General features: G+C 42.3%; 1 protein-coding gene across 1 annotated transcript in view; it reads left to right on the top strand.

The window, feature by feature from the left end:
• The first annotated feature begins 3248 nt into the window (after positions 1–3248).
• LOC112962128 (probable cation-transporting ATPase 13A4) overlaps positions 3249–13336 on the top strand; it is a 44412-nt gene continuing 34324 nt past the window's right edge. Inside the window, exons 1-2 of the mRNA XM_026058025.1 lie at positions 3249–3444; positions 11085–11258. Of these exons, the coding sequence (XP_025913810.1) occupies positions 3391–3444; positions 11085–11258 (228 nt within the window). The 5' untranslated portion in view covers positions 3249–3390. The remainder of the gene's footprint in view (positions 3445–11084; positions 11259–13336) is intronic.

Raw genomic sequence — 13336 nt, 5'->3', positions numbered from 1 at the left:
CGGGGCCGCGGCGCTGGCGCGGGCGGTGTGCCCGGCACCGGCCGCACCCCCGCCCGAGCCCTCCTTCGGGCTTTCGCCTCGCCTAAATAGGTTAAAACTTCCCACATCAGTTCCCGGCCACCGCAGGGCTGACGAAGTCCTTGAAGCGGGCCGCAGCGTCGCCGCGACGGCTGGGGCCCGGGGCAAACCGCCCCTGGGGTTCGGCGGGCTGCCGGCGGGCTTTTGCTGGCAGGGCCGGGTGGAAGCGGGAAGAGGAACCGGGACAGGGCGGCCGGTCTGTCCGTCTGCCCCAGGCGGGATCGGCTCGTTATGTCTTTTCTCAGAGGTGTGTCCAACCTGTTCGTAAAGACCTTTGGCGCTGGAGGTTTGCCAGGCAATGCCCCATGCTTGCAGACGTTAATAGAAAGGTTTCCCTCCTGCCTAATTTGACACTTTCTTGCCGTAAGTTATCCCTATGCGCAGTGCACATGGAGAGCATTACTTTCTTCTTCCTTGCAGCTGACATTTATGTGTTTGAAACTGTTGTAACTCTTCTCAGCCTCCTCTTCTTTAGCTTAAACAACCCTAACTCCTTCTTCCTTGTAGATCACGTTTTCTGAATCCTCCCGTCATTTTTATCTGTCTTGTCCTGTGGACTCTCATCAGCTAGTTCACATCTTCCTTGCTGTGCAGCGCCCAGAACAGGGCAACGTGCTCCACCTAAGCAGAAAAAATGATTTGGGGTGTTTTATCGGTCATGCTTTTGTTTATACAGTGTGATGTTTGCCTTTTTTCAGAGCAAAATAACTTGCAACAAGGACGACGTAACACATGCATGTGTTTTTAGGACCAATATCAAAATTGTAGGGATGAGGCAAGGCATATGTTTTTCTCCTGCTTGCTTTCTTTTGGATTTATTTATTTATTTAGACTTTTAAAGGGTTGTCTCTGTTTTGAATCTTGTCTTTGCTTTTGTATTTTAATTGACCGGTTACTGCTGTGATTTATATCTGTTCTCTAGGCAAATTTCAATTTAAAAATAGGAATGATGATACTCCATAGGAGATGATACAAAAAACTGGTTTAATTTATGAACTAATCCATAATAATTACTTTGAACAATAGAGGGCATCAGTTAACTAAAGGTTCCATACTTAGGAAGCTTTAGAGGAATTTTCTCCATGAGATTGAAACTGAACCTCCTTAGGAAAATGAACAAAACCCACCATCTTCATTGGTTCTAGCTTAACATATTTTACTAGAATATTGATTAATATATGTCAGGTTGCCAGACTATAGAAGTGATGAATGTTTTATGCCTTTAATCTGTTTTTCCTTTGTTTTCCGTTATGCAGATATAAATCTCCCTAATAAGGGTGTTTTATAGGAGCAGAATTTTTTAACAGAAGCTGAACTAAGCCTATAAACAGTGAATAGATTAGATGAGTCTCGATTCTTCCCTGGACACCCAGGTTTGGTGGACTATTCTGCATGCAGCTCATCTCTCTTCTGTGTGAAAGGGCAGCCCAGGGACCCCTACTGGACCCTATTCCTCTGCTATGGACAATACAAAGAGCAAGGCTGACATTTGTGGAAGCAGCAAAAGCTGACCAGGCAGAAAAAGCATATGTGGCCGTCCTCCTCTCTAACCCTCACCTCCCAAAATGATGAGTCATTTCCCAAAGTCATCAGCCTGCTTTGGAAAAGGTACCTTTGTAGTTGTTTGCTGTGTTTTATAGCTTAGAGAAAGCACTTAGCAGCCTTCCTTAATAATCAGAATTATCATGAATGGACTTTATTGCGTTCTTTGTTTTTATTTTTTAATTGAAAATTGGATATAATACTCCATGTAATAACTGGAATTCATATTGCTAGGTCTCAGAAGAATAAAATAAAAAAACAAGAGTCTCAAAGCAAGTCCCAGAGTTGCCAGGGGGAGAAGGAAGGGGTAGCACTGAAGCTGGGGTACAGAAAGTGCCTTGTTCCCCCTCTATCGTGTGGTAACAAATCACAAATAATATAGGTTAGTACAGTTATATCCTTTCCCATCCCACCTCTGGTCTGGGTTCCTGTGGGAAGTGTGCTAGGTGTCAAGACCAAAAAACTTAGATACAATTCAAACTGTTTGTCATCTGCATCTTCCAGATGTAATTGTCTCTGTGCTGCACACAAACGCACATCTGGTTTGCAGGTCTGTCACTGGTCCATGTTATCAGCAATGGATAACTTTTCTCATGTTGATTAGCTTAGCTCCCTCATTTTCCTGCTCACTGCAGGAAATAGGTATTGAATTGTCTCTTTCCTGGTGCTTGGGATATTTAGGATTTGTACAAGTCCATGCCTTATGGGAATAAATTGTTGATGAATAGGAGATAGCTTGACGCCTCTTGATCTACGCGTTTCAGTTGCCTTAGAAATATATTGGTTTCTTTAGCATATGTCTGGAAGACAGTTTTTCCTCTCCTGACCTCATTCCTACAATATTTGGTGCATAACTTCTTAAAAAGTAGCCAAGAACAAAGAGGTAGTAGCAAGTATGAGAATGAACCACAAGACTAATAAACAAATGCAGCCAGCCAATAACAAAAAAAAAAAAAAAGGGAGGGGGGAGTGGATAAAACCCTCAATGCTGCTTTTCTGCCTGCTTCCTTTTGGCCCTGATGTGGAAGTTGGAGAGACATGTCTCCAGCTCACTGTCATCAGTGGGAAGCTCCAGTTTCCCCAAGAGAGGTACGCTCCACAAAGCTATACACTGAGGTCAGAAGACTGTGGGTGATGATATTATTAATAATGAATAAAAATATTGGTTACAGATCCTACATGGTTGGATCCTGACACACAGACAGTGCATAAATCCACCTGCACAAACGGGGACCGCTCTTTGTAATGCCAGAGCTTGCATTGCTCTGTATGAAGTATGAGGGGATCACAGCTGGACTCTTAGTTCAGGCGAGTTGCTAGGAGTATAACAATAGCAATGCCTGATTTCCTTCTCATTTGAACAGACTCTCTAATCCCCAGTGATTCCATAATCTCTCGATTCCCCTTTTGCCCTCCCATGAAAGTTACTTGCCAGAAGCACTTGCTGTACTCTCAGAGTTATGGCTAGGAGTCATATTCTAGCAAACACTCAGCAGATCTAACTTTTTCTTTCTCCCACTGTCTTTGAGTGAGTCTTGCATGTCCAAAGTATCATCTTCTCAATCACGAAACCCCAGCAACGGAGCAAAGGGAGGAGGGATGAATGTTACCTGCTAACCCCACAAAGAGGGAGGAGCTCTATTCTTCAAGCATCAGCAGAGTTATAAGGAAGGTGTGTGCTTAGAGCACTTCCTTAATGTGGAAGTTCAAGCACAGGACGCTGAAGACCTGTCCTGAGGGTGCTTTAGAAAGTCTTCAGAGGGTCATTTCATGGAGGCCAATAGCCATCATGCACAGCTTAACCAGGGAGAGGAGAACGAGATGGTGAGTTGCTTTATCTCTACCTAGGTCTTTCTGAATTCAAGGCAGCAGGTGGCACGTGTTCTGCAATAAAATGCACAGTCTGTAATTTAGTTTTTTGATGGTGGGGTTGTTCCTGTAGCAATAGTATACAGTTAGAAAGGATTTTTTTTTTTTAAGCAAAAAGAAAATGAAGTTGTATGTGTCCACTGGATTTAACTGGTTATCCCCTCCAACAGGGGTTGTCTCAAGAGAGTCTTGGAAGGAGATAACAGATTATTGATGTAGCGTTATAAATCTAGGTGGAGCTGGTCCTGCCTGAGCTAGAGGGATGGGCTACAGCAGTGTTCTTAACCATTTGACAGCTGAATCTCTCTAGGGTCAGCTCCAGTTGGATGAGGACTGGGGACCTTGGCTTTCGCTGGAACATAAAAAACACTTGTTATGTTTGCACTGATTATTAGCAAATGCAGTCTGTAGTATTGGCAACACTTTTCCAGCCTGAGTGCCTGTATAAAGCTGAATTTCTAAGTACAGAGCTACCATATTTCTTTCCAGAGTTTCCCTGGGAAAAATACATTTATATGCATTGCGTGGCATTTGGAAATAGTCCCATATTTCCAGGAAGCATCTGATCTACTGCATGGTGTTGCTCTTAAATAGGAAGCCTAGTGCATGACTGTAGTAAATTCAGTGCTTCTGAGCTGCTTTGGCATGACTGTGTGTGTATAGATCAGCTATTCCTCACATACACAGTATATCCATCTGACATATCCCGGAGATGTCAGGCACATATTGCAGCTGTACAGAAACAAGTGTCATGTATACCTGGTAAATATAACGCTCCTCAAAATTCCCATGCTGTATAGCTGCAATATCTGTATCTTTGCTATGAATTATGTGTAGGATTTCTGAATGTACAGCAGCCCTAGCAAAGTTTACTGAAATGCACAGTCTCATCCAAGCTGATACAGCTGTTTGCTTCCAGAAATCCTGGATAAATCCTCAAAATCTACACATCGAGAATTCTATTTTAGTGAAAAAGAGAGCATGTCATGGAAAAACATGAACATTTGCTATCCCTAGACAAAAACGTATATTTTCAGTCAGCTCTCAGCCATCCAGGGAAGGGGAGATGTCATATTTTGCATAACGCAAACTTGGGTAATCTGGGATATGCTGGAGAATGCAGTACAGAGTCATCTCACAGCATGAAGTGAGCACTGCAGGAAGCACAAGGCACTGGCTCTGAGGGTGTGGAATAATTAGCTCAGTGCAGTACAGAACCCAACTGACTCTGCAGCTGAGTAAACCTGCCCCCAGCACCCCACTCCTGGCTCCAACACTGATGCTGATGTGCCACTGCTCCCCGGCCCCAAACTGCTTCTGGGTTTGTGTCCCTGCTCCACCCTCCCTGTCCTTCTAGGACCATAAACACCCTGTCTTTCTCTTCCTTCTTCACTACCAGCACTGTCACCAGCAATGCCAGAATTGAGCCTGAGCTAATTAGGCTTACATGGACCTGGCTTATGCTGGGTAGAGCTGCACTATTGTACCCAGAGCGTCCAGTTCCAGGTGTACATCAGTGGGACAAGCAAGGTGTGCTCACATGGAACCAGCTGTCCCACATTACCTTTCCAGTAATGTTCTTGTTTCTCACCTGTGTCACACTGAGTGTGTGAGTCCAGTGCTCGTGGATCTGCACTGTGAATCTGATGTTTCCCATGCACAGCTAGTGTGTGTACACAGTGGTGAGTCTATCTGCACAGTGAATCCAGGGTGTTCAGCAGTTGCCAGGCTCTCCATGTCTGCAAGGAATATGAGCAGTGCTCATTCACCTGGGATTCCCAAATGTCTGAAAATCACAGACAAATGATTGAAAAAACAGTAGAATGGTAGATGAGATTTAAAACCATAGTAATTTGTTGTGCTAGAATTGGCAGGTAGGTATGTGCCTGTTTGTGTTATGTGTGTGTAAGAGAGAGAGAAGAAAAAGTTACGGGTATGAAAGAGAGGAAGAGATCTATGTGGTTGTCTGAGGCACTGTACAGGATTGAGGAAGAAAGCAGTATGTAAATAGAACAGCTAGTGTGCATGCTTGTATGAGAAAGAAAGCAATATGTAGGTGAGAGAAGGTGTGAAGAAAGAGACAGGTAAGGATGTGTTTAAGTAGAGGAGAAAAGAAGAGTGCATATGGGTAAAAGAGTATGGATATAATTTCTTTGCTAAAATCACATCTTTTAAATTATTGGCAGCTACAGCAAGTGACACTGGCACGTAATGTCTCAGTGACCCTGCAATAGCTTTTTAAAATTCTAACCCATGAAAAATACTTTTCTACATTATTTTTAACACTCATTTTAATCCACCTGCACCAAATTATCAATGTGTAATTCCTGACTCTTCAGAAAGATCATATCACTTGATGTAATAATATAAACAGCTGACATTGCACAGGTGTCAGTTCTTACAGAGTGAAATAGTTCATGAATTTTGAAAGCACGCAAGCAGTTCATCTGGACTCTGGGCAAGTACTGCTTTCTTTGGTGGAACTACCCGTTCATTTTACTGGAGACAGTTGGGGAGCTCTAATGAGCAGAATTCTTCAAGGACTTCTCCAGTGTTGTCCATTTCTTGCTAAAGCTGAGATGCTAGACAGACCTGTATTTAAGAGCAATCATTCTGACTTAGGAATCTACCTTATGTGTCCTTGTGCACATCTTTGGGATTGCACATGTGGATGAAGCATGCTTGCTTGAATGAGAGCTGCAGGAGTGGATGTCTCAGAAGCAGAGATTCACTCTCCTGGTACCCAACAGAGACTGAGCAATTTATATTCAGAGCATGAGGTAATATCCCTCTCTCTTCATAACCATTTGTAATATTGAAGAGATTTCAGTAATGCGAGAGGGCACTCTGTACACAGCAGCTTGCTGGGGAGAAGGCTAATAGATAATGGTATTAGAAAGGGATTTCTTTTAGGAATTAGCATTTTTTTCTTTTCCTTCAGAAAGGTCTGCTTGAAGGTGTTTTTTCAGAATAAGTAGTTTTTGATGCAACAGGAGGAGGGAAGAGAAACACACCCTTGTGCCATCTGCCAACTGACACTCCTCTCTGTACAGCTGGGGGCTCATCATTCCCTTTGAGGAAGCCTTAAAGCACAAAGGATTGTAATGGATTTCAGTGGGCTGCTGCCCCAGGAAGGATTTGCCAGAAGCATGTCTTAACCTCATGTTCCCCAGTTGCTTATGTTGGAATGGATGGGACAGCCACAGTCAGCCAACTGGTAAACCCCAATCTGCTGCTGCATATTGGCAACTCTGCTTCCTTTGGGCTGCCAAAATTGTGAGGGAAATCTGGTTCAAGAATTTTATATACTTTGAGCTTGAAAAATTCAAATCTTAAGATAGCAACTGAAATGCACAATCTTGTTTCTGCTGGAAAAACTGTGAATGTTGCTACTGGCTTCAGAGGGAATGGAAACAAGCCTGTAATGAAACAGATTCCAGCTGCTAAGAATGAGATTCAGTTATTACATTCTTTGTGAATCTTAACCACTCTTTCTAGTCTAATCCTATTATCTGTTGTTATAGCAACAGGTTGTTCATAATAGGGTACCTGGTGATTGGGTTGCCAGAAATGTAATGTTTTCCAGCCACTATTTAGGCTCCTTGCTCTTTGATAGCTGCAGGCCATTTTTTCACCAAGGAAAAGTGTTCCTTAACTTGTTTGCAACTTTTGCAAACAAACTTGTTTGTAACTTTTGCATTTGACTTCTGCTATGTAGACGACCTGAAAGTTGCAGGCAATTTTTCTTTTAACCACAAGTAACAAAGACTTGCTGGACACAAGAGTGATAAGCTCTTGAGTGCTGGCTTTGGATGCTTGTGCATGCAAATGCAGCTAAGAGCCTTCCTTTGAATAAGCACATCTTCTGCCAATTGAACAGGTCTGACAGCTTTTTCTGTCCAATAATCCATGGCTCCTCCCTAGACCCTTAATTCAAGAATTCAAACTATTCTGTATTAATTGCGTAATCCTCATATCACTCTTCTAAGTATTAGGAATCTCAAGGGAAAGGTTGTGTTAATAGGTGAGGAAACAAAGTTTTACAATATATCAGGATTTATTAAAATTTATGCTGTGGGGATGAGAAGAGTTCAGAATACTAGCCTATTTTGTAGGCAGTGCTACCTCCTGTGAGATACCATGAGGCCCTTTGGAGTCTTACAGGTAGCTAATCTTGGCTTTGTTTTCCACCATCTTTCTGTCTGTGGTGCCCTAGCAGACCCACATATGCCAAATGAGCACATGAAGCCCTCAAAACCTGTCCACATAGTAGATAAACTGTCAAGGTGCAGGTCTGCATTCATCAGGCTCATCCTCACAAGAAGCTTGTCTGCATCAGCAGAGCCTCCTTTTGCAATGAAATACAATCCAGCAAAAGTTATTCTTTTCTCCTAAACAACAAACCAACCCGACAGACATGTTCTTTCTGGTGACATCAACACTAGGATTTTTGCCAGCCCTGGAAGTATCATTGGTCACAGTGGACATAGATTTGTTTGCAGAACTTTGCAGTGTAGACCTAGGGAATCCTGAATGAGCTTGAAGGATTTCCAAACACTAGTTACTGTAAGATGTTCACATGACTAGATGAACCTGCTGAGAAACCTGCATCATGTGTGTGCCTGCTCTCCCCCTTCCTCATGCACACTGTGGTTACCTCTGTCGTGGATCTAATATTCACCTCTTTTATGAGAAGAGAATTCTTAAGAATTTCCCTTGTTGACGTATTTGACAAGTGAGAAGTGTTCACATGAATACTGTTTTGGTTTCATCAAGGAATTATTTACCTAATAAATGTTTCTATGAATCCACCATTCTTTGCTATAATCCTTCCTGCTGAAGACACAGAGTCAGGGAAAACAGTCTGACTTAACAGTGTGTGTTATTCTGAAGCTAAGCTTTGACAGGTTCCTGCCCAGTGAACTTTGGGACAGGTTAGGTTCAGAGCTCAGTTTCTGAGCTCAGGTTTACTTCAGATGGATGTGGCCCAGGTTACCTGCTCCAAACATTTCCAAACCATGGGAAAACCTCTCTTTGCTATGGCTTTAGAATCCAGCTGCACAGCCAAATACAAAACAGCAGTTAACATCTGATGTTTCTTTTCTTTCCCAGCTCCCTCTTTTTAGAGCCTCTGGACTCCTACATTCAGGAATGTAATGTTCATCAAGACACAAACAACCCAACCTAAACTGACACTAGTGTTCAGGTCCGTAATGCAGAATGTGCACTGTGTGAGCAACAGCAAGATACAGCAAACAGTGCAATGGATGACTTGAGAACACAGCCTTTTTTCCCAGCTGTACTGCTTGCCTTCTCTTCCTCTTTTCTAATTTGCAAGATAAGGAATACTGATGTGTGTTTGGTTTTGTGAAACGTCTTGAGATCTTGGGGAACTTGGGGAATCATTCAGCATCTCAGTGCACTTACAGCAGGCACTGAAGCAAGAACACTGCCAACTGAAGATGATTGCAAATGATGCCAATAACATGCTGGTGCCCACCCTCTCCCTTGTTAATTATATGAACTACAGCCTTATTGACTTATCAGACTTTGTGTGCAAGACACAAAAGCTGGAAATTAAAGGAATGATTTACTCATGGCAGCAAGGTGCACACAGCAGCAATCTCATGCTTCCCCACCCTGATATTTATGCCCATCCCTATCTGAGAAGATAATTCCAGTTATTCCAGGTTCAGCCATTTATTGGAGGAAGTCCAAAGGCATGTTCTTTTAACAGTTTTTCCCTTAGGCACTTCTGTCTCCTTGGGAGTTTCTTTGCCATGCCGACAAAATGTAATGCATGAATCCGGGCACCTGGATCTTGCTAGTAAGCTATCGCTGCAAACAATGTTAGCATCACTGTATATCCTAATGTGTATGCTGCTGCTGACACCAGTTTTGTAACCTTTTTGTTAAGAATACAACTAGACAGAGGTGAGTGGAGTTCCCTTTCCCTGTCTGTAGGAGCATGTGAATACTAATAGCATGTGACTGATACACCAACTACCTACTAACAACCTTGCTGACCTGCTCTCATTCTTGAGCTTGATTCTATCTGCTGCAGAGTTGCCTTATGTCTTATTTTCATGGGCTGGTCAGAGACTATATGAACCTTGAAAATGCTGAGCATGTGCATCTCAAGGTATAAACAAGTCCCATACAATGCAGACCTCTTTCACATGTAGTTTGCAGTACTTTTTGCTACAGTTACCAATTTCTTCCCTTTAGAAACCGTATGTACGCCACTTAGGATGATGGAGTCTACCTTTTTGGAGAATGAGTAGGTAGGCCGTGGCAGTGAGTGGAACCACTGGGTAGGGCCTGGATGTCACATACCAAGCAGAGATACCAGTGCAGAACCAGGAGTTATACATTACTCATCCTTCAATTACATTGCCTTTTCTTTTCCCCTTATGAAGGGATTTCGCAATATCTGTGGCTGCAGATATCTGATCTTCAGATGCAGATTGCACAACAGCTGCAGGTATACTAGGAAGAAAGAGATTGAGGAATTTTAACCCTTATGTTAGCATATTCTCCTAGTCACCTGATATAATTGCAGCCATGCAATCTCCCATTCAAGATCAGGGCTGGATCTGCTCTGTAAATTCGCTATATGCCAGCTCCTGCTGGTGCTACTGACAGGGAGTTTGGCAGTGGTACCAAGACCAGGCAGCTCTTGAACTGTAATGCTGACAGTCATCCCTTTGAAGTTTTGGGCAAGTCACCTTGCCTCAGTGTAACAATTTCCCCACCTTTAAAAATGGAATAATAATACCTATCCACATGGCTTCAGTGAGTAGCTTCCTTCAGCCCTCTGAACATGTAAAGCATTCTGCAAGTGTTCATTATTTGTTATTACTAACAATTATTATTATTTTGGGATGTTAGGACAGTAGCACATTGGGACAGCCCCACACTGGAGCTATCATGAAAGATGGTAACTACCCTACAAAGGCTTTATCTGTGCCAAGCCGTTCAAAGCAGTTCCAGCTTGTGCAGGCACACAGTGTCATTCAGCACCATGCAGAGACATAGCTGAGTCTCTAAAGAAATGTAGGTGCATTAGCACAGACTCACTGCTTCGGCAGGACAGCAATATTGCTTCTGATTCTGAAGCAGGCACTGTCTCAGCTGCTTCAGTGGGTCTGCACCATTCTCTGCCTCCTAGAGTGGATGTTCTCAAGTTCTTCAGCTGTCTCACCCAGGGACCTGAAAAAGCCAAGCAGGCAAATCTGGGTTCCTGACTCAAGGCCTCGAATTTAGGGCCTGTATACTTTGATATCATTCCAGCGCAGTCCTACTGCTTAATGTAGAGTTTCACAACTACATTAAACTATTTTAGAAGTTTGGTCAAACTGCAGCAGTCCTGATTTTGTGCAGGTGGCTGAAAACTTTTGTGGAACACACAAAACTTTTTTCCAGTCATGCCCAGGAGCCATAAAAAGCCCATTGTAACTTCCCGTGACTTGTTTTCTCACAGTACCATACCAACAGTACCTTATGAGAGAGCAGTGGATCATTAGGAAGTATAGTATTCCAGGTGTTTCTTTAAGAAAAATTGTGATGACTTTTTCCTTGTCTTTGGCCTACAGGAGATATTTGGCTACAAAAGCCAGGGCTGCCAGAAGGCCTTGTGCATTGCTGGATACGTCTTGTCCTGCGGGGCTCTGCTGCTGCTATTTTACTGGAAGCCAGAATGGGATGTGTGGGCAAACTGCATCCCCTGCAGCTTGGAAGAAGCAGATGTTGTACTGCTTAGAACAACAGTAAGTGCCTACTTTAATCTGCTAACTAGTTCCTAGTACATAGTTAATTGCAAGGTGAGGGAATGCAATTAGCTGAAATCTCTCACATTGCTGATGTCTTGCAATAATATCTTGCATTTGGCATCATTCATCTAAAGAACCCTTGAGTATTCCACAAATACAAATTATGTATAAGAAAATGATTGGAATGGAGGGCAGCAGCTCATCTGGCAACAGGCTGAAAGAAATTGGTATGAAAGAATCTGTAGTATCTGTGGTTTCGTGTCTGTGGTGTTTGCTCTCAACTGTTCCCTCCTCCTCCCTTCTGCCATTCCTGTGTTCTCCACATTGCAGATCTGTGCTCCAGATTCTAAACTATCTCTTTGCTTGGTGTTGTCCAGAAGGTCCTTTTTTTCTTCACTTGGTTGTCCTGATGAACCTGCCTCTCTGCCCAAGTTTATCCATGGAATTTAGTGAACATGGAGCTGCTTTGTTCAACTCCTCCAAATCTCCAAGTCTGCTACCCTTTTCTCAGCCATGTGCAGGTTCATCACTGTCTCCACAGTGCTGCTGGCTGATGTGTCTCAGTGTTCCTAGGAAAGGATTACCTCAGTATTTCATAGCATATTGCTAGAGCGTGGAAAAAGCTACACTGGGCCAAACCAAAGGTTTGTCTAGCTCAGCATCCTGTTCCCAACAGTGGCCAATAGTCCATGGTGAGGGTTCAGTGTAAGAAACAGGGCAAGCATAGACTGCTTGTTTTCTTGGTTCTGTGCTTCACTTTCCATCAGTCCTTCCCCATGTCAAATAGGCCTGTAATCCTGTAGATAATGCTTTCAGGACTGTTATTTTTGCTAATAGTTTCTTAATAGAGATTTCTATCCACTGAGGACTGCACTGAACCTCTGCAACATACATAAACCCTGATTTCATTTCATGCAATCTACTAAAAAAAACAGAAGAAGCAAACTGAAACTTGACTCAGAATCCCAGCAGAGCCTGAATACTCCGGGAACTGGAAGGGTTGATTTACTTTCAGAAGTTTGATTTGTTCTGCTTCAAAGATTCTAAAACAATGGCATGTGAAATTGCAAAAAGAATCATTTGCTATCACTGTATTTGAGCTGTCTTCTTCAAGTGAGCCCAACAGCATGCAATTAGAAGCTTTCATTTTGAAAATCCTGGGTCTGCCTGTTAAATGTTTTGTATTGAAGTGATCTGCATCCTACTAGGCCTGGGGAGAGGTCTTTTAAAAAAAAATCGTATTAGGTCTAATCTCCTTTTTTAATCTTCAGTTCCGTTTGCATTTTTAATTACCTATTCTCGTGTGTCATTTTAAATGGATTAGCCATGCCAAATACTTTTCAAATAAGTGACTTTTTAAATGAACCTTCATGTAATTAAAGAAGAATTCAATTATATCTTACATTCTTGTTATCAGGAAGCTCTCTGAAAGTATACTGTGGGCATTTGATGATTTCAGATTTCCGTCTTGGGTTCTTTGCGTGAAAATGACAGTTTTGTTTTTTCCCTACATTTTTTCTGATTATGTCAGTTTTCAAATGTGATAGCTTCTGCTGATGAGGTTACAAGTAACCCCATTAGCTTGATCCTTGGATTTTTCCTCTGCTTCATGTAACTTCATTCATAATTTATCATCATCTCTGCAATGGTAATACAAGAGCCTATTAACACACTTTTGTTACTGAAGTTTGAGTCACTTGAGTTCAAATAATGAGCACCTGTGTTATTCACTGCTCCCCATCTCAGTCTACATCTCAATGTCTACTAATTCTGAAATTTAAATTAAAGATAAATATCAGAAAATAAATGTTATTCTACTCAAAATATGAGTTTAAGAGGAAAAGCGCACAAATAATTAAGATATGTAAACAGTCTTAAAGCCGTTTTTTGAACCCTTAAATTAATCAAAGGGACTTATATTTGGTATAGAATCTTATATTTCTGTTGTCGTTTCCAAGTGAAGTATAATAACCATGCTTTCTGAACCTCACCAGTGGGGAGGTTTTTATTCTAGAAAGCTATGATAGCTTCTTATTACAAACTCAATGGTCTCTCAGGTCTTAGGCACTCCCCCT

This window comes from Apteryx rowi, unplaced genomic scaffold (assembly GCF_003343035.1).
Source record: "Apteryx rowi isolate R43461 unplaced genomic scaffold, aptRow1 scaffold_142, whole genome shotgun sequence".
Taxonomy (NCBI): domain Eukaryota; kingdom Metazoa; phylum Chordata; class Aves; order Apterygiformes; family Apterygidae; genus Apteryx; species Apteryx rowi.
The sequence above is the reverse complement of the archived record's forward strand: the minus strand, read 5'-3'. Positions and strand labels throughout refer to the sequence as shown.